This window comes from Carcharodon carcharias, chromosome 21, assembly GCF_017639515.1.
Source record: "Carcharodon carcharias isolate sCarCar2 chromosome 21, sCarCar2.pri, whole genome shotgun sequence".
Classification (NCBI taxonomy): domain Eukaryota; kingdom Metazoa; phylum Chordata; class Chondrichthyes; order Lamniformes; family Lamnidae; genus Carcharodon; species Carcharodon carcharias.
In genome coordinates, this window is record NC_054487.1 from 69,002,641 (window position 1) to 69,030,383 (window position 27,743).

Genomic DNA, 27,743 nt, shown 5'->3' on the forward strand with positions numbered 1-27,743 from the left:
GAAATGCTATGAGATGTCCTTACATGAATTGCTGTAATAGGAATATTATAACCCCCCCACAGAAAAATTTGCTTCCAACAGCAACACTAACTTACATTGCTATAGCATCATTACATGAAGGAAGCATACCATTGTGATGGTCAGACCAAAGTGGGATAAGGAGGGGAAATTAGGGGAGGTGGTCAGAGGAGTGGTTGAAAAGATACATTTTAGAGAGAGTTGAAAGTGAGGGCAGCAGTAGAAAGGAGAAGGAATCTGGATAGATAGTCCCAAGGTCTAGGAGCAAGATTACTGAAGATTCTGCAACTGAATGTGGAGCGAAGGAATGGGCATTTAAGCTATGCAGAACTAGAAAAGGACTGGAGGAGGCTGTAGAGGAAAGATACAAAGGAAGACAAAGATTTTGAATTTGAAGGGCTGATGGCTAGAGAACTAATGGAGATAGGGGAGGACAGTGGTGACAGGTATGCAGCGGAGCTCTGGATGAGTTGAGGTTTAGACGATTTGGAGCTTGGGCAGCCAATGAAGAGGATATCAGAAAAGTCAAATCCAGCATTGACAATGACATAGCTCTTTCTCCCATTATTTTTTTTAAGTGTGCTGGTTACAAAATGGAAAACCTTGAAATCTTTCTTTAAAATGTCAGAATTAATTCTCCTTTTTTTTTTTTTGTTGTTCTCTAGTCCCCACCCCCTCCAGATCTCCCGAGGTTATCCATCACCTGTAGACAACCTGTTTCTGCCAATATGACTTTGGATCAGCTGCCTGGAATCCTGCCAGAATAGTACCTGGAATTTCTTCCAGCTAATCTTCCCTTTTGTGGAAGGAACCTGACCTTTGTTCAACACCTCCCTGACTTCTATGCTACTGCAAGTCAGTGGTCCAATATGGCATTGTTTGGGTCAGCTGAAAACTCCCAAATGTTTTGATTTATAGCAAGTCTTGCCTTGTAGGTTTGCGTGGGAGCCAGAAAATATTTGACCATTACCTGGACTCAAGAACAATTGCCAATTTACTTTTCCGCTGTTTTACAGTCTGCAAATTTTGTAGTTACTGCCAAGCGTAGACCAAAGTGAAAAATGTTGGAAAATAACTCTGCTCAAAGAACAAATTGCCCAAGCATTAACTGTTATCGCAGCAGTCTTTACATGCAGCGACGGTATCTCATTCAGTCATTTTCTCTTCTGATTTCCATTTCCGCTTCCAAGATCAGGATTAGTGTTATCAGATTCCATGCATAGGACTAAATAGTAGAGCTCACTTAACATGGGAAAGAAAATGCCAACTAGAAGAGCGGAATTGGCATTAGTGTATGTGTAGCAATATTGTAAAAGCAGACCAAAAGGTTGGCCTCAAAATTCACCGGCACAATCCAAAAACAGACCACCCACCCTGGGGTGGGACTGCCAGCTTGATTGTTTTAATGATAAAGCTGCTTCTACTTGCTGCATTGGAATTCAGATAGCATTGTGCATGTCCCTTGGCTATCACAATTTCCCTCCGATTCAACTTATTATCTAGGTGTCAAAATAGATGATAAGTTGAAACGGAAGGAATGGTTTACAGATGTGGAAGGCAAGGGATATACACAGTTAAACTACCTCAGAAAATTCAAATCTTTTTGAGTAGATCCTGCAATCATGAATCTCTTCTGTACTCTGTAGCTGAGAGTGCTATCCTTTGTGGATGCCTTGCTCAGTACTGTTGCCTTAGAAGGATATGGAGGTTATTGTACCAGGCAGGAAGGGTATTTGATGAGCAAAGCTTTCTTGATGAAATCTGCTCTCAAAGAATTTTGACAAAAGTAAAGAGTGCCATGAACAATGAGAATCACCCCTTGTCTCAATATCACTGCTGCATTTGGGGAAAAGGCTACAATACTTCAGATGCAGGAAAAATTGGCTCCTGAACTCATTTGTGCCCCTCTCTATAAGAACTTTTAATAGGAATTTGATCTGTGGATGAAGATAGGCACTCAGGGTGGGACTCACTGATTATTTTAATGCATTGGAATAGTTATTTAATACATAGTTTAGTTAAAGTTAGATCTCTGTGATAGGATATTGTTTTTTATTGTTATTATCTATTTGTATGTAAATTTTTTAATGAACGAGCAATGTTACCCTAAATAAATTTCTGTACGCACTTCCATATGTGAAACTGAATTGAACTGAACTGGGTACTTACAGTTCTTTAAGATTTGTTAATGTCTTTATTGCAACGGGAAATTCATCCAGATTGTTGTAGTTCAAATCTCTGCATTAGACAACAAATATTAGGAAATGTAACAAGATCATCTGCAGTTGTGATCAGAATGAATTTAGTTAGATTGCAAATGAATTCATAGTGGCATATTCATGTGCGCAAACAGTTCATATTTTGCAATCCTATTTCACTTCAAGCTTTTAATACATATGTAATGTCGCAACAACTATCACACAAATTTTAGTCAAATTAAAGGAATGCATGAATTTACATATATATTTTTAAAAATCTGGCTGTCTTTTGAAATACTGAGGTAGTTTTTTGTTAATCTTGGTGCATTAAGCTGCTGTCATCCTTCAAAACATAAATCAAGGTCTCATGGGCTAAAAGCTAAGTATAAATATATTTCTGTTTTTTGTAGATATAGAAAGGTAGAAGGTAGCGACAGTGCCTATCTCTGCCAGTGGCGCTGACGTCCTTCCTCTGGAAATGGTCCTGCCCTTCGAATATTTTTAAAGAGGGCAAAATTCTGCCCGATGTTACCCTTGTGATTTTGAAATTCCTATTTCTGGTATTTGCAAGTACATGAGAAAGCAATTAGATGGGATTATTGAGAGGCATTGAATTACAAACTGACGGTTATCACAAGAGATGATGCCACAGTTAAATAGTGGGAGAGAAATCATTCCAGAAAGTGAAATACTGAACAAAAGACTAAAACTATTTTGGACTGTGATGTACTGAACTTGGCTGGCATTTGTTATTGCAGAAATTAATTTACTCTGAGTTAAGAAAATAACGATTTGTTAAGTTGGTTTACAAAATTTTTGCAGTTTGTTCAGTAAAGGATCGAGCACAAACTTATTGAAACCTTTAAGATCCTGAGGGGCCTTGACAGGGTGGATGTGGAGAGGACGTTTCCTTTTGTGGGAGAATCTAGAACTAGAGGTCACTGTTTAAAAATAAGGCATTGCTCATTAAAGACAGAGATGAGGAGAATTTTTTTTCTCACAGAGGGTTGAGAGTCTCTTCCTCAAAAGGCGGTGGAAGCAGAGTCTGAATATTTTGAAGGCAGAGCTAGACAGGTTCTTGATTAACAAGGGGGTGAAAGCTTATTGGAGGTAGGCAGGAATGTGGGGTTGAGGTTACATTCAGATCAGCCATGATCTCATTGAATGGCGGAGCAGGCTCGAGGGGCCGAGTGGCCCACTCCTGCCCCTAATTCGTAAGTTTGTACTTGTGGTCGTTTTATGTTGCTTGTGGATTTCTGTTCCCACAAACATGGAACTGAGTTTACTTTGTTGATGGGCTTGCAATTCACAGCCAGAGATGTCCTTCTGATATGAATCTTTCATGCAAAATAATGCACAGGCCCTGCATTGTAGATGTAGTGTTAATAGTCACAGATGATGGTATCAACTATTCTGTTCAGCTCTTTGGTGTTTTGCTTCATGAAGGTGCGGAAAGAACTCTTCAATTGCTTTCTAATTATGTTTGGGTGATGCTTTAGGTTACAAGAATTGAAACCAAAAGTTATACATTTTCGGCTCTACATGTATTGCTTAACTAGCTGAAACATCTAAAATATTTAGGATCAAACTCTAAGATAACAATTAATTGTACTGTCATGGTTAGCACACATTATAATGGCCTGAATTTCACGCTTCCCCGCTGCTGGGTTTTAGGTGGAGGGGAGCTTGAAATTGAAGGAATGGGATTCCCTCCAGGTTCTGCCCACCCCGACCATGCAGCGATTTTACACTGAGCTGGGCAAGGCCTCAGCTGGGGAGCCCGCCCTTGCCCCCAGTGCCGATTATTGGCCACTTGAGGGCCATTTCCTGCCCAGCCTCAATTTTTAGGCTGGCAGGATTTACCTGGCGTGGGGGAAGCCTGAAAAAGAATGGGCTTAGATCTTGGGCAGGGGAGGGACCTCCATCAGAAGCCTCCTTTTGACTGCTGGCACCTCCCTCTAAAGGTCTAGTGGACCTTGGGCCTGCCACCCCTCAACCACCCCAACCCCGGCCTTTCTCCCGACATCCCGATAGCCCCCTTGTGTTCCCCCCAGGCATTCCCTAACCTTCCTGCCCTGGAACCCCTTAAGCTTACCTTGTCCTCTGGTCTGGGGACTTAGGCTCAGGCTTCTCCTGAAGTTCCTCTTCAGTCTGCTGCAGTTCTTGTTGCTATAGGGACTGGAGATTGGCTGGCTGCTCTTGAAGGTGGGACTTCTTCCTAAGTGAAGAATGCAAGTCCCACCTACAGCCAATTGATGCTCACTTGAGCGTGAAATGGCTGTGGGGCACTCAGAGTCGGTGGGCACATGTTCCCCACCAACTCTTCGGACGGTGGAAGGGAAACCCTACCATCTTAAAAATTCAGGACCATTTCCACTTATATGTCAGTGGGTGACTAATTAAACAGCAAAAATAGATTATTTTGCAGTATTTGATATAACATATCCACAAGTTTTAAATATGTATACAGATTGTCATATCATTGAATTCCATCATTGCTGGAAAATGTTGCATGCGTCCAAATGTAAAAACAGAATCATTAGAAGTACATTTGTGGCTGTGTTTCACTTTGAAAGATATTTGATTCTTCTATGATCTCTGAGTTTCTTCTCTGAATTTCAACCTTTTTTTTATACTTTGAAAACATTCAAGAAAGGAGGCACAAATGAGAGGTCAACTTACAAAGTTTCTAGGCTGTGGAGACCATCAAAGCATTTCTTTCCCAGGGAGTGGATTTGATTGTTGTGGAGATGCCTGCAGGGTAACATTAATGGCACAGTCAGGAAAAGACAATGCACGCAGCAGGCTTAAACAAACATTTTTTTTTAATTGGTTGCATTGCATTGCAAGGACCTTGTGCTTCAGCCATTGCAAATGCTCATTTCATCCAAGTCATACAAAGGCTACATAAATGTTAGATACTCCAGAAATATGTGTATGTTCAAAACTGGTTTCACATCAATTGAAAATGATGCCAGGTTTATGTTAAACCATTACTCCTTGTCAAGAAGATTCACCTCCCAAAGTTTACACAATGGCTCAAATTCTGTTCAGGCTCTATGGTGTTAAATTAACCAACTGATGTATGTGAGTCATTCTCATTCCCTTTGAAACATGTTAAATGATTCACATCAGGCTTTGTTGTTTCATAGCCTAGGTTAAAACAGATATCAAAAGAATGTGAGTTTTCACTCCAAACTAGGATTAGTCTGCTAATGTCATTAAACTTGCAGTTTCCAGTTGTGTGAAGGGTTTACACCCAGAAAGTTGACCTTCTTTTCCTCTTTAGAAATCCTGATGGACCCTGCCTTGTATGCCTGTTTTTATTTAAGAGCTTCAGCATTTGGAATTGATTTTCAATATTATTTATAGGTTTGGGCTGCATTTATTACAAATCAGTAATCAATTTGGATATGCAGCTGTAGGGATTTAATATTGGAAAGCTGCATTGAATTCTATGAGAGATATTTTGAATATAGGCACAGCATCACATTAAAACGAAAATCCCACTATCAGCAATCAATTTGAACATTGAAACATCGACTAACTTTAGAAGAAAAATTGAAGAAAATGCCAAGAACAGACCATCAAAGCCCATCTTCCTACTATTCAAACTATCCCAGCAAAGCATCCAACTTCATTTCAAAGACCTTTCATGTCCTTGATGCTACAAGTCTCCCTGGTTGAACATACCAAATATTTATAATTCTTCGGGTAAGGACTTTTTTCATTTAATGCTTGTGTTATATTTAAATCAATTAAAAGTAATTTAATGTTCTCCATTCTTACCTCCCTGACTTAATTTTAAGTAATATTTTGGATTTATATTTTTGAATTTAATATTTTTATACCTTGCTGGAGTCTTAATCAAACTCCAAACTATATGCTTAAACTTCTCTCATCATTCCTCATAGATCTTTTATCCTTTAGATCTTTTAAAATTAATTTTTGTATAAATTGAATTTTAACATCAAGAGAAACCTCCTGGAAGAGTTTCTAAACCCACCAGTTTGATAAAGTTGAACCTGTTAGGTTAAAAGACTTGAGAAATGTTTTTACAACCAGTCTCTAACTACAATGCAATTAAACTCCCAAATTTTTAGCGCCTTCCGATTCTGCTTCCCCAAGGGATGTATTGGGCTTTCTTTTAAGATGCATTTTCCAGTTCCTTCTTCCTCAGGTTTTCTTCACAATATCCCTTAGATAAGAAGGCCAGCAAGGCAACACTTAACCATTGCTGCTCTGTCTGGAATAGAAGTAGCTCCAAGTGTAATTTTGAAAGACACTATTAATGTGGTCCTGTTCAGTTCAAATATGTTATTCTAAAGAAGCCGTTGGCCCATTTACCAAGCAATTTCATACAGTTAAATTGGTAAATTAGCACTTAAATTAATTTTGATCTCTCAGTGATATAGTGAGAGTGGTGAGAATAGCTTGTTCTTCGCCTCTGTTTCCTTCCCCCAAGTTAAATTCTATCACCCCTGATCAATACTCTCTCTTTCCACACTGCTAAAGTCAACATCTTGCTGTGAGGGAAATGGTCCACTTTGTACACAGCTAGTTGAAGCAACTAGAAAAATGCCTCATTTTTGTTGTTCCGACCCAGAGGCTTTCAAATGTGCTTCTTACACATTTTGCATTTCAAATTTGTCACAATTCATAGGGGGAACTGTTCCAAGGCTAGTGGGTAGTTTGGAGTGAGTAACATGCTTGACCTTCAATTAAATTGCTGTACTTTAACTGAAGGGGGTTTCTTCTCAATATTGAGTGAAGAGACCATTTTAAAATGGACACTCGAAGATTCACACTGTTGGGGCCAACAGAAGAGGTCCTGTTAAAGCCAAGAGTTGCTTGGGACTTCATTTGCACAAGACAACATTTCTGCAGTGTGCAGGGTGCAGTGCAATGAACATGATGTGGGATTTTAGGTTCTGTTAAGAATTTAATGGAGAGCATCTTTTCTGTAGCTTAGGGTATTACTTACCTACTAACTAAGGTTTTGTTGTTGATGATTAATTTGTTTGTAAGAGAAAAAGTCTTAAGAACATGATCTTGTCAAGTGACCCTTTGCATCAGTTGCTGGGAACTTCATATCTCTTTTTAAAAGTTATCAGTCTCCGCAGGAATCATAAAAATATGAAAAATTGGCAACCTTTGTAAATAATATTTCAATAAAATGCATTGCCTGCATTTGTAAATATTAAAGACTACAGGAGGTTCATACCGCCATTACTGCATTAAAAACAAGGGAAAGGAACAAGCCATTCAGCTCCTCGAGCCTGTTCTGCCATGCAGTTAGACTCAACTCCATTTTCTCCAAATCGCTCGATATCCCTACCTAACAAAAATCTGTTGATAAAAACAAAAAACAAAAAACTGCGGATGCTGGAAATACAAAACAAAAACAGAATTACCTGGAAAAACTCAGCAGGTCTGGCAGCATCGGTGGAGAAGAAAAGAGTTGACGTTTCGAGTCCTCATGACCCTTCGACAGAACGCTAAGAGAATGCCTGCACCTGAGCTGAGAGCACAGCATGTAGCCCAGTGGGCAAAGCTGCTGCCAATCGGTCAAGTGCAGTGGGCTGGAGATCGGTGGGGTTTCGGACAGCCATGATGTGCACTACTCACTGGCCATCCAAATGCTAGTCAGCACTCTCCTGCCTGCCTGAAGGGGCCTTCAGACTTAACCAAGCAAGGTTCTTAGGATACGTGTACTAACTCATGCATCTCTCTCTTTGATCCTGCAGGAGCAAAACATCAGGATCATGGAGCCTGGTGATTTAACGGTAAAGCTCATGCTTGCAGGGAGCAGAGAAGAAGTAGAAGAGTGCGGAGGAGACGGCTGGCCGGGCAATGGGAGGAGCACCTCCCTCAAGGTGAAGGGGCGGCAAGGCCTCCTGTGTACTCAGCTGAAGATCCACAGAGAATCGTCTCTAGACTCAGGGTCTATAGACAGTGCCTGTCATTCCTGCGCATGTCGAGGGAACTGATCGGTCACGTATGCCAGCTGCTGCAGGATTTGGCACCACGGGGACATGGAGAGTATCCATTGCCAGTGGCCGTGAAAATAATCACAGCGCTCAACTTTTTACACCAGTGGCTCCTTCCAGGGCACCACAGTGACCTGTGCGTGATCGCACAAGCCTCTACACATAAATGCATCCAGGAGGTCACAGACACCATCTTCATGAAGGTACTGAACTTTGTGCATTTCGTCCAGGATCAGGAAAGCCAGGAAGCAAGAGCACTGGGATTTGCGCAAATCTCAGGTTTTCCACAAGTGTAGGGTGCCATCTACTGCACTGAAGAGGTGCTTAGATCTCTATTGCAACAAGCAATCAACTATGTCAACTGCAAGAGCATCCATTTGCTGCATGTTCAGCTGGTGTGCAACCACCACAGATGCATCCTACAGGTCTGCACACAGTTCTCAGGGACCATCCACGACTCCTACATCCTTAGCAAGCCTCAGATCCCTGACATCTTCCAGGGTGTACAGAGGCTGCAGCATTGGCTCCTTGGGGACAAGGGCTGCCCACAGAGGACGTGGCTGATGATGCCTGTGCGGCGGCCTCAGACTGCAGCAGAGTGACGGTATAACGAGTCTTTGGTGGAGGCATTTCGAAAATGAAGTTCCGGTGCCTCAATAGGTCTGGTGGAGCACTGCAGTACAGTCCCCAGAGGGTGCCGTGCATCATCGTCGCTTGCTACGCACTACATAACCTGGCAGGGAGGACCGGGCTGAGGAGAAGATGGAAGATCTGCACGATTCTTCCAATGAGGAAGACGTCAAAGGGGATGATGATGATGAGGTCCTCGAAGGCAAGAATGCTGGTGATGAGGCCATTGCACTGGCCAGCTGAGGCAGATGTGCTCGGGAGGCCCTCATTGACACTAGATTCCAGGAGGATGATGATGACATGCAGTGAGCACAGTCCATAGATCTTCACATTGCCTCTGTGAATGCCTGACTCCTGTGTGGCCAAGGGCAGCTCACTTGCGCTCTGTGATCAGGGTCATATCATGGAGACACAGCCATGAAACTTTAAATGTACCTGATCCTTTGTCAGTCTTCAGCACCTGGCCCCTTCAGGAGCACACTGTCACCGGACACAGATGTTGAAGTGATGGGAGGCTAGCCCCACCTCAAAGGTGCTGTGACACCTGTCCACGACATTCAGGCAGAAATGAAAAGCACCATCAAGGTGCAGGCATCACTAATGTGTCCAGTGAATGTGAATCCGGACCATCACTTTGTTCTGAAGGTTACACACTGCACTGGGAAGAGGCCCTGGACTGATAGACCTGGATTTATCTTGTGCAGGAATCAAGGTTTCACATCTGAGTGACACGAACACTACTCATCATAACAAGGAGCCATAGGTAGTGAGATGTTCTTTGGAGTTTATTTACAATAAGTACAAGTGATTAACACCCATGCCCACGTGGTGCAGCTACATCTTCTTAACCACCTGATTGTTTGTCCCTCTTCCACGGCCTCGTTCGCGGCCAGATGTCCCTGGAGAGGGAGCACGCGGTGTCTGCTGGCACTCTCGAGGCTTTCTGTGCCCGGTGGGCACCGCGGGGACTGGTGTTTTGTTGACCCCTTTAATCACATTTTGATTTAAAGTTTGTAAGTTTCCTTTATACTTTGTCCTTGGTTTTACAGCTGACCTGAATTAGGGGCTGTGCCTGATTTATCCCAATTTTGTTAATTTGGTTTTATTGGTTTTAACTCAAAAGAGTTACATCTTCTTAACCACCTGATTGTTTGTCCCTCTTCCACGGCTACGTTCGCGGCCGGGTGTCCCTAGAGAGGGAGCACGCGGTGTCTGCCAGCACTCTCGAGGCCTTCTGTGCTCGGTGAGCACCACGGGGACTGGGGTGTTTTATTGACCCCCTTAATCACATTTTGGTTTAAAGTTTGTAAGTTTCCTTTAAACTTTGTCCTTAGTTTTTCAGATGACCTGAATTAGGGGCTGTGCTTGATTTATCCTAATTTTGTTAAATTAGTTTAATTGTTTTAACTCTAAAAGAGTTACATCTTCTTAACCTTCCTAACCCTGCCACTATGTCTTGGTGCTCCCCAACATCCACAGCGGAGGTGAAGGCAGCCTGCTGACTGCCTGTGATAACTTCGGCAGGCGTTCTCTGGAGGGCCAAGACCTGGAGGGCCCCGGCCTGCTTTCGGTGTCCTGCTGTGGGCCAGGTCCTTCCTCCTTGGCCTGTGGAGCTGGAGCAGCAGGAGTCACAGGAAGAAGGGATTTGGATCGGCCGGACATTCCTGGCGCCATCCTGCTAGTGTTGACCTCAGTGTGTCGGTATGCTGGCACTATCACCTCAGACTGAAGGCTGACGGATTCCTCCATCGTCCCTTGCAATCCGAGGAGTGCACCAGACATCCCTGCCTAGGACAGAAAGTGGAGATTATTACTGCTTGGCAGCTGTGTTGAACACAGAACAGTGGACTCAGGTTAGCATTGAGAGAGGGATCATGTGATGCAGGATCCTTACAAGGGTGTTCACCAGTGACCTCACTATTGCCGCAGGAATGGTCCACGTCCTCGCTGGTCAGCTCCAACATGTTAACTCTTGCACAGAGTGAGGACTTTGATGTCCGGCACTCCATCTCCGGTCTGGGACCTCTCCCGTTGATTGTGCATGATTTTTTTCTGCATAAAGACAGACGGAGAGAGTACGGGCAGGGTGCATGCCAGGCCAAACGAGAAGGATGCCAGGTGAGTGTGTGTACTGAGTGGAGCCATGGATGGGATGAGGAGGCTATCTCCAGAGGAGACGAGGCCAGATGGAGGTGTGAATTGTGTCTGAGAGAGTGATTGATGATATCCCTTGAGCTGGCAGTAAGTGAGATGTCAGTGAATGTGTGATGGGCTTGTGAGTGTGTGAGTTGAGATTGATGAGATAGTTGACTTACCCTGGCAGCACAGATGAGATCATTCATCTGTTTTCTGCACTGGATGGCCGACCTCTTGTGTGCAGCATTGGCACAGACCACCTCTGCCCCTGCCTCCCAAACTGAAGGGGTGAGATTGATGGGCCTCCTGAGGCCAGAACTGGGGCAGAGGATATTATGGTGGGCCTCCATGGCATCCAAAAGGCGTCCCAGGGATGCACCACTGAATTGGAGGGCTGCACTCTTCTTGGGCTTTCAGGGCTGTGTCTTCACTGGAGCAGCCCTTGGCTGCAAGCATGGAGAAATGTGCATGCGACTGCAGTTTAAATATGCCGCCTGGCGTGAGGACGCGGTGAGGTAACAGAATGGTGGGCCAATTGGAGGCTGACCCCAGTGACCCGGCGTGTTTCCTGTGGCTGCATGATTAATGAGGCGGGAAGGGGACGATACGGCGCAAAAACCCCCCATTGCGGCTGGCGGGTAAAACCTCTTTTTTGACGTCCACTACCGCATTTTATGCAAACCTGAGGCACTTCCAGCTGTGGTCATGAGCATAAATAGGAATATCTCATTTAGAATTTAGAAGAAGTGCTTTATCTGACCACATAAACTGCACCAGAATTATCAGCTGAAATCAAAACAAGGTACTGCGGATGCTGGAAACCTGAAATAAAAACAGAAAACGGTGGAAATCAGCCATTCAGGCAAATCAAAAGAGAAACAAAGTTAAGGTGATATATTGACGACCTTACATCTAAATCAGACTCTGGGCTCACACGATGCCCTACTGTTGACTGGTACAAAGACACACACACACAGACGAGGGACTAGAAGGTTGCCAGTGCTGTTAGAAGAATTCCAGTTTGAGTCATGGGCCCAGAACTTTCGAGGAATGGCAATCCCAGTTGGATTGCCACTCCGCCCCTTTTACTTACCTCAGTCAGGAGCCGCACATTTCTTGCCTGACCTCCGAGAGAAGTGGGTTCCCGAGGCCTTCGGTGCAGTGCAGCAATGTCATGGGAAGGTGAAGCCATGTCCCCTTTTTACAACCCTGGCTGCCATAAGGCAGGTAGGCTTGAAGGTCCCAGACACTTTGAGAAGCCAGGGAGAAGATAAGTGTTGAGGTCAGTGGGTAGGGTTGTTGACGGGAGGGTAGGATGAGTCCCAGGTGGGGGAGAGGGTAGGATGTGTCAGGGGAGGTGGGGAGAGGGGTTGGGGTAGGATGGGTCGGTGTAGTTGGGGGGAGGTGTAGGATGGATCAGGGGAGGTATGATGGTCAGTCAGTAGGGTGGGGGTTAGTTAGGTGGAGGTCGGGAGGGTGGTTTGGGGATAAGTCAGGGGTTAGTCATGGGTTTGGGGTTGGTTGGGGGTAGTTGGCAGGTTTGGAGGGTAGCTGGGGAAGTGGGGGGATAGTTGGGAAATTGGGAGTGTAGTTGGGGAGTGGGGGATTAATTGGGGGGAGTAGTTGGGTGGTAGGGGGCTAGTTCCATTGTGGGGTAGGGATGGGGTCAGTCCTATAGTTCCCAAGGGGTTAGTAGCGGTTTTAATCCTAATTTTTCTGGGTAACTATTCTGCTAAAAAAGTCAGAACCATCTGAAGTCTCCGATTTAGAGCGGAGAATTGGATGGCTCTCAGTGCAGGGTAATTGCTGGTTGCTGGTTGGACATTTGAACTTCCCAAGCAATTGCCGTGCAGTCCTCTGGAAGGTTCTCCCAGCGCACCTTCTGGAGTACCTCCTGGTACAAGGCACACCCTTGCACCCACCACCCCCCCTGCTCCCACCGGAGATCGGAAGTTCTGGGTCATGATCTTCAGAAGAGGAGAGTAAATAAAAGCACATTAACATATGGCATGATGTTGCAGATGCTGAGTGTTGAATCACTCCTCCAATATAAATTTTTGTCTGACCGTTACTCACTCAAGCCTCAACTATTGTTTCACATGACTCCATGTCATTGTGGCATTATATCATAAGTCAACCCAGGTATAAACTCCCACATCTACACAAATTATCACTCAGCAAAGGTCTTACTGCTAATGTATCTTAAAATGCTGGGAATTGTCACCTGTAAGCAATGCAAAGGTAGAAAGGGCTGCTGTTATGGTAGGCTGCAGCTTAACATAAATTACAGAAAAAAAATTTGGTTCAAGTCTGCTATTGTTCACTGGCATGGAAGACTATCCTTTAAGCTTAGCTTAAGAGGTCAAAATCAAAACTATTTAGTCAAAACAATTACTAGAAGTCTAGTTGCTACTGATTGAGAGATTGACTTCAGGTTATTGAATTACTCCTATTACAATTAACGGTTCTGCTATGTGGACACATTTATCAAAATCCATCTGGTTTAAATATTGCAATGAATGTTAGGTTCTGTAATGAGAAGTTTGAGATGGAAATACATTCTGGGAGTCATTAACCTGCTTTCTAATACATGAGGCTGTATTTGCATGTATCAAACTGTACTCAAACATTGCGTTCAGATGCCCTAACTAAGTACTGGGCATGCAGATTTGGATGAAAGTTATCGGACAGGATTTTCCTGTGGGTTTCGGGACTCTGAAGCCAGGTCCAAATGGGGGTCCTGAGCCTGCACTCGCCAGGAGTTAGACACGGAGAGCTGTTTTCCTGGAGGCGGCTTCCTAATTGGCTGCCTCAGCATTGGACGTCTTATTAAGGAGGGCCGGCAGGTTCCAGGTGCTGCTGGCCTTTTCACAGATCTGACATCTCTAGACCTCATCAACCCTAAGGGAGAGGTAGGTGCTACTGAGGCAAGTAGGAGACTGGGAGAGGGAGAAGGCAGCAGACCCCTTGCACCAGAGGGGAAACACCTCCAATTGGATAATCAGGGGATGCCTTTCCTACCTGCGGCTCCTCTTTGAGGGATGGGGCCTCTGGCTTTGTTGGCCTCAGGGACTGCCATGGGAGGTCTTCTCCATGAAGCTGATGGCCTTCCCATGTGGGCGGGGGTGGTGGGACTGCCCCACCACAAAATTATCCCTAAGTGGCGCCTTAACTATTTAAGTTGCCCATCTGCCCCTGGGAAACTTATTCAGTGATGGGACTGCATTGGGAAACTCTTCTACATGTCTCCCCCTGCTATCTTCCCATCCCTCACATGTCCGTCTCCACCTCAAGTGGAGAAGGGGTCAGGGAAAATTCAGCCCATCACCTCTGAATGCGCCTGGACTGCAGAGATGTTACACTGGCAACATCAAACTCATTTCTGACTATGTCACTTACTGTTTAGCTATAACCGAGCCTTGGCAATAACAGGATCTGGCTGTCTCTTAACATTTTCTCACTAAATGGTATGGAATTTAAGTTTTTTAAACAAATGACTGCAAGGGGTAACTATCCCAAGTACCACTTGAGTAGTAATTTAAGATATCATACATGAAATAGAGTCTTAAATGTCAGCATCCATTATTTTAGCAGGTAGATATTTTGCAAAGTCATAATTTTTTGCAAAAATTCAACCCAAACTAAAAACATTTTAATTCATATGTACTGTTGAACAAAACCTCTGCATAGCACAACAATTTTGGCATCCTAAAGGGAACTGAACTGACTGCTCTCATCTAAGCTATTTAGATTGGCTATGAGATGGGTCAGGTGATTTCTACATTTCACGGTACACTTAGTGCTGCTTTTATTCATTTATTCAAAATAGAACCATATCTATATTGAAATATCTTCACTCATTATGCATGTTCAACAGTGCAAATAAAACAACATTACTTACAGAACTACCAAACTGGAAAGGTTCCCAAATGCATAGTCTGGGATATGAGGAATTCTGTTCAGGGCCAAGGTCATGGCTTGTAGACAAGGTAAACTGCTCAGAGCTTTGACTGGGATGTCTGTCAGGGCATTGTCGTCCAACCAGAGATGTCTGAGTGAAACTAGTCCGTTGAAGCAGTCTGGTGGCACAACAGAGATATGGTTGGCATCCAGTCGCCTAGGAAATAAAAAAAAGAGTTGAGATTTATTTTGTAAATGCTATTATTTTGGCATCAAGTACACTCCAGGGCATTTTTTTCAATGATTCGTCAACACAACAGTAAATAGATTTTCACAGAATAGGTCACCCTTTGTTAATTTTTTGAACAGTTCTGTTTAGCCGTTTGTACAGTTTGCATGGTGATGGTCACTGTTTACATCTAGACACAATTAAAGTAGTGTGGGAAAGACTGTCAACACTGTGGGATTGGGATATGCACTCAGTTTTAATAGTTGGGCATGGCAGAGTTGCTCAAGTGAAATCAGAAAGGTAGCGATTTTCATGAGTGCACTAAAGATAGTCTTCTGGAACAATGGGTTACGATTGCATCCAGCCCCCCCAACCCCACAATCTCAGAAGCAAAGTCAGTGTGGAGCCAACCCATTCCATGTTTGTCCCAGAGACATGACGCGCTGTGGGTGGGTTAAACAAGGGCCAAGTGGGACTTCTGCCCATCACCGCTAGCCAACTGGATTGGCCGGCAGCTCCATCAGTCCCGACAGAGAAATTTATTTAAGATGACCCTTTGAATTATTAAAATTGACATTGTTAAAGTCGTTAACAATTTGGGTTATTATTGGGTTAATGATTTAAGTGTATAGATCATTAGTCCAGGTACACAGGATAATCCACTGGGTATGGCTCAATCCAAGCATAACTCCTATCAGCACCTACTTTATTTGAAATACAATACACTGAGGGCAGAATTCTGCCCCCCCCCCGTCGGGGGGACGTTTAAGACCAGGTATGTGGAGGTGTGCCTCCAATCAGTGCCCTCGGTCGGGGGCGCGCCGCCATTTTACATGGGCAGGCCAATTGAGGCCCAACCAGCGTGACGTCTGCATGGAAGCTCCCTGTGCAGGTGTGGGAGGGGGGGCCGGGGCGATCCCCTGGCCAGGATTTCCTGGTCAACGAGCGGGGGTTGGGGGGCGGGGCCCACTTGCTGATGAGTAAAATGACTTGGGATGACGTTGGATGGAACTCCCGATGTCACCGCGCCCCAATTAAATTTTCAGGTAGGCTCAGGCGCAGCAGAATCAGCTGTGCGACCACCAACCTGTCAATTGCCAATTGAGGCCATTGACAAACTCATTGAAATAATTAGTTAACCTGCCCATCCAACCCTAAGGTTGGCGGGCAGGCCAGGAGCCCTGGCGGGCATTAGAAAAAGCGTGAAACCTCATCCATGGGCGAGATGAGGTTTCATGTAGGTTTTAAAAAATGTAATTAAAGTGCTTTTAAAAGTTATGGACATGTCCCAACTCTTGTGACAGTGTCACATGAGGGGACATGTCAGGAAATTTTTTTTTCTCTATTTTTCAGATTATTTATTGTACAGCCGATCTCCCTCAGGCAGCACTTAGCCTCAAGGAGATGAGTGTGCTCTTTCGTGCGCATGCATGAAAGAGCACACTCTCTGTTCAGGGAACACCCCCCACCACCGTGGATGAGGTTTCATGCTTTTTCTAATGCCCACCACAGCTCCCGGCCTGCCCGCTAACCTTAAGATTGGACGGGCGGGTCCATTAATTAGTTTAATGACTCTGTAAGTGGCCTCAATTGGCCATTGACAGGTTGGTGGGTGCACAGCTGATTCTGCTGCGCCCCCACCTACCTGATAACTTAAATAGGGCGGGTGATGTCGGGAGCTCTGCTTGACATCAGCCCGTGTCATTTTACGCATTGGCGAGCGGGCCCCACCCCCTGCTCGCCGACCGGGAAATTCTGGCCTGAATTATTTTCTCCTTGTGTTTATGATATACACCAAACTGACATTGCATAACATTCTGTGTTTATTTACTGGATGCACTTCCACCCAGCCACACCCAGTGGATTTGCCTGTGTACATAGACCGAACATCTGTATACTTAAATTGTTAATAACTTTAATGATACTGATTTTAGTAATTCAAAGGGTTATTAAAAAAACCTAGGGACAAATTTTCCTTTAAAAATTATTACAAATCAGGCTTGTGTACCTTGAGAAATGAAAAAGGAAAGTTAACACAGGGTGATTGTGATGGATGTAACCCATGACATACAGGAAAATAGGTGCAAAATGTTTTAAAGGTTTGACATTTTTGCTTTTAGACAGAGACATGTTCCTTTGCTGAGAGATTATTAGCTACATATGTCTTAGTACTCATTACAAAATCTGGTATAGTTTGCCCTCTTGTTGGTTGTAGAATATGTTGGGCTGCATTTTATGTGCATCCACCTGGTGTGTTTTTGGCAGGGTGGAGGGGGCACGTAAAATAGGGCTGGTGCCCACCCCATCACCTATCCATCCACCCCCAAGCTCACCCCCATAACACAAGGGCTGGGCAGGTGCCGAAATCAGCATCTTGCCCACCATATTTAAATAGATACACGTCAATTAAACTTGTTTCCTTGTCAGTTGATGCTGATAATATGCTGCTCAATCCATAAAATGCTTGCTGTGGATAGTCAGATGAGAGTGTGCAGCCTGATTTTAAAAATAAATTCTTCAAAGGGCGAGAAGGAAGTTGGGGGGAGGGTTCCACCTTTGGGGACTGCCCTCTGCCGATCAGAGGGCCCCCCCCACCCCTTTCTTCATACCTGCCCGGAGCCTTAAACCCAAACCCCACATGCCCTGCCCCTCTCCCTGACCTTCCCAAATCCTCCCTGCCCAAGACCCGAACTTACTTGTCTCTGGGATCCATGAGCCGCCTTCCTCCTCCTCTTGCAGTCCCAGCAATGCCAACTAACGAGTTCTTGGCACTGCCGGGACTGGTGGAGCTGCCCGCCAATCCGATTGGCTGGCAGTGAGGAGTGGAAATCCTACTCAGCCCTCGTTTTCCCTGCCTCCAGCGAGCAGCGAGTTATGGCTCAGTGATGGGCAGGCGTGGAACAGGTCGGATTCATGCCGACTTCACTTGCGGGGGAGCAGTCCGCCCTCTGCTTCCCCCACCCCGACCCCGTAATATTCAACCCATTGTTCCTGAAGGCTATCTTAAATGCACTCAAGAAATTTACTACCTTTCTGACTTGAGCAACTTCCCCTTGCCTAACTATGAAAATTAGTCTCCCAATAAATCAACTTTTATTTTGCTACAAGCCTCTCTAATATCTGAATTAATAAATTCTGTTAATTCATGCTGCGATCAGAAGGCCTGCAAAAATCTCCAAACACAGTATTAAATCCTAGCTTATTCCTCAATTCTAACCATAGGTTCCCACTCTTTTCCCTTAGCCTTATCCTCTCTTCAGCAATATTGCAATAGTCACTTGGTAGTACAGAACTTAAGAATTGTTGAAAACAGAGACATGCTATCAAAGTTTTTCTTCTTGCACTTATCAGGACAGCTCACAAGAAATACCAACAGTGAGGGGAACAACTAATAAAAAGCTTGGAGGCAGCCATTCCCTGGTTCATTCCCTATGGCAACGCCTGGACCAGAGTTGACCTGCCTGGTTTGAATTTGAACAAAGACAGTTAACTGTTCTCTGCTGCATTCTCCATGGCAATGCCTCTAGCAATCAGAGTTCACTTGCCAACCAATCAGCACTGTCTTCTCATGCAGTGTATGTTCTTGTTCCCTTTACTGTTGGTATTTCTTGCGAGCTGTCCTAATGAGTGCAAGAGGAAAAGCTTTGATTGCATATCTCGTTTATTCAGCAACATTGTAATAGTATCTTTATTCAATAAGAATAGCTCCCTTCCTCTTCCAGTTTTCCTATCCTTTCTAAAGGTGTTATAATATGGAATATTTAACTCTCAACCATGACCAGCTTGCAGCCATGTCTCATAAGAACATGAGAAATAGGAGCAGGAATAGACTACACAGCCAATCAAGCCTGCTCCGCCATTCAATATGATTAGGCCTGATATTCTACCTCAACTCCACCTTCCCGCCTGCTCCCCATATCCTTCGATTTTCTGAGAGCAAAAATTGGTCTATCTCAGCATTAGATAGACTCAATGATGGAGCAATCACAACCTTCTGGAGTCCAAGCATTCACAACCCTCCTAGTAAAGAAATTTCTCCTCATCTCAGTCCTAAATGATCAACCCCTTATCTGGAGACTGCACCCCTATGTTCTAGATACCCCAGCCAGGGACAACACTTCTGTGTCTATCCCGGCAAGCCCCTTCAGAATTTTCTTTGTTTCAACGTGATCTCCTCTCACTCTTCTAAACTCAAGAGAGTATATACCCAATTTATTCAGCCTCTCATCATTGGAAAGCCCTGTCTTTCCAGGAACCAGTTTAGTGAACCTTCCCTGTATTGTTTCCAGCACAAAAATCTCCTTCTTTAAATAAGGAGACCAAAACTGTGCACAGTACAGGTATTACCTGTACGTTTTAATAGCACGTTTTTGTTTGAGCGCAGATTGCAAAATAAGGATGTTCCCCAAATAGCACTGTCTCTATTTTCATTTTAGTGCGGTTACTGCACATGATCAGTCTTTTAAAAACAAATTGCTGCTTCCTTTTAAGACCCTCCTGCTCACCGTTTTCCTCCCTGATGCTCCTGCTTGCTACTTCCCTCTCCAATCTTCCCACTCGCCACTCCTATCTTCACCCTCCCAGTCGCCGCTTCCCTCCACCAAACCCTCACTGTGAGTGAGGGCTCAGGAGAGGGGCGTCAAGAAGTAGGCGGCAAGTGAGGAAGTGGGAGGGGCTGCAAGTAGGAGCAAGGTAACTGGCCAGGTGGTGGGAATTGGTAAGGAGGAGGGTTGTTGAGCAAGAGGGATGGGAAGGGAAGTGCCAGGCAAGAGGGTCAGAAGGGAAGCAGCAAGTGAGAAGGTCAAGGGGAAGTGATGAACTGGAGGCAGGAATTGGCAAGCTGGAGGTAAATTTTAAGAGTTAACAAGTTTTTAAGAGTTAGAAAGTTAGTAAGAGTTAGTAAAAGGATTTTTGGGCCAGTTGGGATCAAGGCAGCCAATAGGTTTTTAATGAAAAATTACAGGTCAGAAATGTAATCATTGCATTTTTTTTATAGGAAAGTGATTTTCATTTTGCACATTTTTGTTTAGCATACCACTTTTTACGAACACGTTTGAAGTGCTAAACAAGGGCCAGGCACGGTCTCACCAAAAACCTATACAATTGCAGCAAGACTGTCACATTCTTGTGCTCCAATGCTCTTTCAGAAAAGACCGACAAGCCATTTGCCTTCATAATTGCACGCTGTACCTGCATGGTAACTTTCTACGTTACTTGCAGGAGTACACCAACATCTCTCTGGACAGCAACATTTACAAATTACATCTCTTTTTAGAATATTCTGCTTTTCTATTTGTACTACCAAAGTGAATAATCTTAAACTTTCCCTCATTATACCCCAACTGTTACCTTGTTGCCCACTCACTTAACCTGTCCATATCCCTTTGCAGACTCTTTGTGTCCTCCTCACAGCTTACATTCCCACCTAGTTTTGTATCGTCAACAAACCTGGATGCAATACTCTCTGGGGAGGGTTTTCTCCTTGTCGGGTGGGCGCGGCAGGCAGGCCCAGGAGTGGCAGCGAAACTTACCGCTGCCCGTGATAGGGCCCCGACCACGATTTCATGCTGATGGGCCGGCAGCTGGTTTAAAAGTGGCCCGGGCAGTCACTGGAAGGCTGCCACAGAGGACATTTCCTGAGGCAGCATGATGGATCCAAGCGAAGCTGCACAGCAGGTGGGTGGGCAGATCGTGTCAGCACTCGGCCCCCTGCTTCTCTGATGAATGCCTTGCCCTCCTCGTGGAGAAGGTGGCTGTCAGGAGGGAGACCCAGGGATGGGAGGAGGAGGTCATTGCACCTCACCAAGAGGCCATGGGAGGAGGTGGCATGCTGGTCAGCAGCAAGGGTGAGTACTGTGTTGGCATGGGTCAATGTGCAGATGTGTTAAGGTCTGGTCATTCCCATCTGGACCTCAGGGGTGCTAGAATCTGAGTGCCAACTGTCAATCATGCCGGAGCTGGCCAAGGGGGTGAGCCCTGGCTGCTTGGACTGAGTGCCTTGCAGCTCGAAGACCACAACTTGGATGTGCCCTACCAGGTGTTTCTCAGCTGGGGTTGGCCAGGCTGCAATGGCACTGCAGGTAGAGAGTGGACTAATCTATGCTTCTCTATTGTTTCAGGAGAAGACAGCCCACAACGATATAGTAAAGATGGAGGCCCCGCTAGCCTCCTAATCCTTTCAAGGTATGAGCAAGACGCCCTGGAGCTTGAGAGCCAGCACACCCAACGTGCAATGGCGTGGAGAGGCTAGGGTACCAGGCGAAGGTAAGAGTGCAGTGCACAGAGGTGAGAATTTAGGCTTGTGCAACCATTCTATTGCAGTCTTTTCATGGATGTGAGTCATTAACCTGGAATCCCCATTGATTATTGGAAGATGAGGGCACCATGATGCAGATCTCCATTGTCCCACAAGGGTGCCCGGCATACACAGTGATAGTGTCATGACTTTAACGAATGACATGTCCTCCTTCTCCCTGTTCACGTTCACCAGCTGGCATCTGATCTCCAGACCCTGAGGGCCACCCCTGACACTGGAGGAGCACTGGGCTTTACTCGCACCGGTGTCACACTCACTCTCTGAAGCAGGCACCAGCACAGATACTATCACCTCGGTGGGCATTAGAGTGGTGGCTAGTATATCGGTGCACATTGGTGAAGGCATTTCACACTCACTTGAGGTGCAGTCGGAGGACTGCTGGGTAGCAGGACGATACTCAGTCAAAGGCTCATGATGAGGCTCTGGAGTTGTCCATTAGGCGACAGATGCTGGATGTCCAGTGGGATGTGCGGGAGGATCTGGCGGAGATCCATGAGGTGCTCCATGCCATGGTCTCTGTGATAGAGGAGTCCATGCAGAGCGTGAGCACTGCGTTGACCCTTATTGCCGAACGCACTGCCTCCATTGAGAGAATGGCAACTCCCATGGAGAGGCAGCTTTAGGGACAGAATCAGGGGTTTGTGGGGTTGCACTCGGACCTGCAAGCCCTCACACAGGCAATGACCTCAGCTGGTCTGTGCCAGTGTGGGAGATGGATGAGGCACCCAGTATCCCAGCTAGGTGCCTGACCGTCAATGGTGAGCAGGAAGGTCCACAGCAACCTCACTTTGACACACATGCTGCCTGTCGTCTCTGTGGGCTCCTCTCAGGGTGTTCCGGGTGACAGCAGCAGCTCCTCCGCCCCTCTGCCAGTGACCGTGGCATCTGATGAGGCTGCAGTTGGGGAGATGCCAACCCTGGCACTGGCTGTTCCCTCCCAGGCTGGGCCAGCATAGGCTCCACTGGCCAGAGGATGACCACCAAGCTCATTGAAGCTAACAAGACAGCAGAGTCAGCAGGCTGCTTCCAATGCTGGTGGCAGTGAGGGGGGAGCACCTAGACGGAGCACTTGCAAACATAAATTAAAGGAATCATGAGCACAAAATGGACAGATCATGGGTGATTTTATGTTCATTTATGTTTACTTTATCTATACTGGTCTGGGAATGAAGACCAGAGAAGTTTATGTAAATAGTTTGGAATTGTCAAAATTAGATAAATTTTGTTTTTGTTATTATGGCCTGAGTATGCTTCACCTTTCTATTTTATTGGTGCAGGGGAACTCAGCAATCGCTGCAAAGCCCCTGGCTTGCTCAGCTTGGCTGGCCTCATCCGTATGGTAAAGAATAAAGGTCAGTACCCACCTGAACAGAACTTCTGTACGCCAGTATGTAATGCTGGGTGTATGTGGCTCTGAACTTTATTGCATAGGCACTGAGTGTTCTTTGTACTCAAATGAAAGGATCCTTTCAGACCCTTCTGGGATGGAGGCAGCAGCCCTGGCATGTGGTTGAAGCTGATCTTTGGTAGTCTAGCTGAAGGAGCGTTGGGAAAAGGCATCCCTGCCTCCCTGGAGGTTACCGAGGCCTGGCTCCACACCCGCAGTGTTTTCCTCACTGTGCTCATCTTCGGACTCACTACTGGGCTGATCTGTGGCCTGTGGAGCTCTGTCAAGATCCTCTTCCTCCAGTGGGTCCCCCCTTGCCAGTGTCAGATTGTGGAGAGCGCAGCATGCAACCACTATCAGTGACATCCGCTCTGGGGGGTATTGTTGTGCTGCCCCTGAACAATTCAGACATCTGAAGCACATCCTGAGAAGACCTATGGTATTCTCTACCACCGCCCTTGTGGAGGCATGACTCATATTGTAACACTTTTCTGCCCTTTGCAATTGTTTGAAGGGGATAGCCCTTCACCCAGCAGCCATCCATCCAGTCAGGCTGGAGCAATGAAGAGCTTTGGCACCTGGGAGTGTCTGAGGATGTACGATTAATGTGAACTGCCAGGGGGTACCTTGTACAGACTTGCAGAATATGCATCCTGTGGTAAAACACTATCTGCACGTTCATGGTGTGGAATCCCTTCATGGTGATGAAGGCACTCGCCTGACCTGCTGTTGCCTTGATGGCCACATGTGTGCAGTTGATGGCACCCTGAATGCAGGGGAACTCAGCAATCGCTGCAAAGCCTCTGGCATGCTCTGCCTGGCTGGCCTTGTCCATATGGTAAAGAATACAGATCAGTACCGGCCTGAACAGAGCTTCTGTCGCCAGCTTGATGCAACTGTGGACAGTCAATTGGGACACTCCACACAGATACCCCACTGACTCCTGGAAAGGGCCGGAGGCATAGAAGTTAAGAGCCACTGTGACCTTCAGAGCCACTGGCATAGGGTGTCCACCCACACAGTCAGAGCTGATCTCAGGCCCAATCATCTGGCAAATGGAGGTCACATTCTCCCTTGAGAGGCCAAGCCTCCTTCGGCATTGCACCTCAGACATATTGAGGTAGCTGCATTGCCATGTGAAAACCCCGGCAGCAGGATAGTGGCAGCCCCTTCCTCCTTGGACTACCTGCTGGCCCTGCAGGTAGTGCTTTTGCCTCTCCTCCCACAGGTCCCTCCCCTGGAAGCTGCACTGGGACACCTGGCCTCTTCTCCCTACTGCCGCTCTCTTCCTCCTCAGAGGAAGTGCCACCAGCGGCGACCATAATCCCCATTGCCAGGGTAAGGGAAGGCTGTCTAATACCTGGAAGGGTCCACATGGTCTGAATCCTCCAGGCGTCTGGCAGACAGCAATGAGTCCCGAAAACAGGCTTGGAAATGCTAAGAATGAAGTCCCAGACAGAGATGAAGCTGCCAAGTACAAATAAGGAACCAGCTGCAAACTATCACCAAAGCTCCTCACTACTCACACTGGCAATGCTGCTGACCCTTTTTATCCCAACCTTGAATGAGTTTTGTGAAAATGTCGGTTGGCTGTCTGCCCCTTTTGCCTGTGCGACGAGCAGAAGATCATGTGGGCAAGGGAAAATCACAGTCAATTGGACTGTCAATTGTCTTAAGTGGCTGCTTCATTAATCGCGGGCGCCATCTGAGCAGAATATCACGTGAGTGCGCAATGACATCGGGACGCTTACCTGACGTCATCCCGCACTATTTTACTCCTGTTCAGTCGGGTGCGCACCCACCCATGGGAGGAAAAATACTGCCCTCTGTCTCTTTGTTTCAGTCAGTACGGGAGTCTGGCTGGAGTCGATCTCCTGGCAGCAAACACTATCACTGTGAATGCCAGAGATTTAGGCAGGCTTGACTTGCCTTAACTGGCAACCCGCCACTTGCAGCAGATAGCCCTGCTACCCCCAACCCCCCATCCTGCCTCCAGGAAAATGCCCCAGGTTGGATGGATATGGGAAACTGGCATGTGGACTAGTGGCATCAAATTCTGTGCCAGCCTGCCTCAGTACCCATCCCCACTGGGGCCTAAAAATTCAGCCCAAAATATTTGTTTAATGTCTCTTCCATTTCCTCATTCCCCATGATAATTTCTTCTGTCTCTGCTTCTGATGGACCAATATTAACATTAGCTACTCTTCTTTTTATATACCTGTAAACGTTTTTACAATCTGCTTTTTTATATCCCTGGTTCGATTTCTGACATATTCCCTTTTTTTCCTTTGTGATCAACTTTTTGATTGCTCTTAGCTACATTCTGAACCGCCCCCAATCCAAGCACATGCTAGACTGTAGGCACCATCAGGTGCCCTAAAAGACTTAAACATGTTCAGATCACATACTGCAGTCTGTTAGCAAGTACTGTGGGAATACAAAGGGTCAATACACAAAAAAAAGGCAGTCTTCACAGGTTTTGTGTTGGTGGTGGGGGGGGGGTGGGGGGGTGGGGGGGGGGGTCAATTAATTAACACTTGGTATACGGTTTACAGTATTAGGTATAAATTTAATTCTTAAAATTGCTTTCTGGCTCCTCCTAAATCAGAAGAGCTGATTTTTTTGTTCCACAAACTTCTTTCTGCTTATATTTATCAACTAATCAGAAAGCTAATATCTGGCCTCGGAAAAATAAAGTTCAACTTCCGAAATAATCACTTATACGTAAACAATTTATGTTTTTTATGTGCTCACAAATGACTTTACATGATAACATTTTCCTACTGTCAACACAGGAGCTATCGTGACCCTGGGAAGCGTTTGAAGCTAATATTGCAACAACATTGCATGAAGTGTCAAAGGCCATTCTGACAGAGCCTCCCACACAATGTGTTTTTCGTTAATAACAATTAAGTAGTAATCAAGCTACCGAGCGTTTTTTTTTTCAGATTTTTTTTCCCAAAAACAAATTCAATTGCCTGCACAGGAAATAAATATTCCCAGACATCCTAATCAGAGCTAAATCTGGTCATTTTGGGTTGTGGCAAAACTTAGTTTTGTTGTTTCAGCTTTGAATTAAACTCGAGAGTTTGCACTATTGAAAAAATAGGGTCACCAGAATGTCCTAGAATTAGCAATAAATTTCTTAAAATGGGTCCCAAGGCTTTTCTTGATGTATGGAACACCATGTGGTTGACAACTTTGGTCAGTTTGAACAGCATTTTGGTAGGACACAAGGCTAGAAATGACTTACTAAAATTAATGTACATTTTTCACATTTCTGTGACAGTTCCTGCTCTGCTATAGTGATAAAATTGCTTTTTAAAATGTGTTTAAACCTCTGTGAAACTAACTGAAAGAGAAATGTCATATGAGGGATTAATCAAGGACACTCAGCATGGTTTTGTTAAGGGGAGGTCCTGGCTGACCAACTTGAGTTTTTCGAACAGTCGACCAGGTGTGTAGATGAGGGCAATGCATTTGACGCAATCTACTTGGATTTCAGCAATACTTTTGATAAGTATTGCATGAGAGACTGATAACGAAGGTAAGAGCCCAGGGGTTTCAAGGCAATTTGGCAAATTGGATTCAGAATTGGCAGGAAGCAGAGGGTGTTGGTCGAGGGGTGTTTTTGTGACTGGCTGCCTGTGTCCAGTGGGGTTCCACAGGGATCGGTGTTGGGTCCCTTGCTGTTTGTGGCTTATATAAACAATTTAGACTTGAATGTAGGAGGGTTGATCAGTAAGTTCGCGGATGACACGAAAATTGATGGGGTGGTAAATAATGAGGAGGATAGCCTTAGATTACAGGAGGGTATAGATGGGCTGGTCAGATGGGCTGATCAGTGGCAAATGGAATTTAATCCGGAAAGTGTGAGGTGATGCACTTGGGCAGGACAAACAAGGCACAGGAATACACAATGAATGGTATGACCCTAGGAAGTACTGAGGATCAGAAGGACCTTGGTGTGCATGTCCACCGATCCCTTATGGTAGTGGGACAGGTAAAGAGACAGGTAGATAAGCTGGTTAAGAAGGCATATGGGCATACTTGCCTTAATTAGCTGAGGCATAGAATATAAGAGCAGGGAGCAGGAACTGTATAAAACGCTGGTTAGGCCACAGCTAGAGTATTGCATGCAGTTCTGGAATCCGCATTATAGGAAGGATGTGATTGCACTAGAGAGTGCAGAGGAGATTTACCAGGATTTTGCCTGGGCTGGAGAGTTTTAGCTATGAGGAAACATTGGAAAGACTGGGGTTATTTTCCCTGGAGCAGAGGAGGTTGAGGGGGGGACATGATAAAATTATGAGGGGCATAGATAGGGTAAGCAGGAAAGAACTTTTCCCCTTGGTGGAGGCCAGGGGGCATAGATTTAAGGTAAGGGGCTGGAGGTTTAGAGGGGATGTGAGGAAGAATTTTTTCACCCAGTGGGTGGTGGGAATCTGGAACTCACTGCCTGAAATGGCGATGGAAGCAGAAACCCTCATAACATTTAAGAAGTATTTGGATATGCACTTGCGATGCCATGGCATACAAGATTATGGGCCTAGTGTTGGAAAATGGGATTAGAACAGTTAGGTTCTTGTTTGGCCGGCGCCGACTCCAAGGGCAGAAGAGCCTTTTTCTGTGTTGTAGACCTCTATGACTCTATGACTCTATGAGTGTGTTAAGTATTTTCTGTGAATATCACTAGGCTGTCAGTGAACTGCACGAAGCAGAACTGAATGTTCTTGTGTTTCTGAGTGACCGAACTAATGGTAGGTTTTATTCTCAAACATACAAGTCAGAGTCTGAATGTTTCTCTGAACTTTGCTGTAGCATTAGTAACTTTAAAGTTCAGTTTTATTCATTTAAAATAGGAGAATTTATAGATTAAGGTAAATTTGGTGATTTTTAAAAATTAATCGCTCATGGGCCAGTATTTACTGTCCATCCC

At 45.4% G+C, this 27,743-nt stretch overlaps 1 protein-coding gene across 1 annotated transcript in view; it reads right to left on the minus strand.

The window, feature by feature from the left end:
* The window catches only part of LOC121293071 (leucine-rich repeat-containing G-protein coupled receptor 5A-like), a 183,591-nt gene that overhangs the window by 30,238 nt on the left and 125,610 nt on the right, over positions 1 to 27,743 (minus strand). Inside the window, exons 5-7 of the mRNA XM_041215665.1 lie at positions 14,874 to 15,089; positions 4,899 to 4,970; positions 2,188 to 2,256 (exon numbers count right to left, since the gene is read on the minus strand). Coding sequence (XP_041071599.1) covers positions 2,188 to 2,256; positions 4,899 to 4,970; positions 14,874 to 15,089 — 357 coding nt within the window. The remainder of the gene's footprint in view (positions 1 to 2,187; positions 2,257 to 4,898; positions 4,971 to 14,873; positions 15,090 to 27,743) is intronic.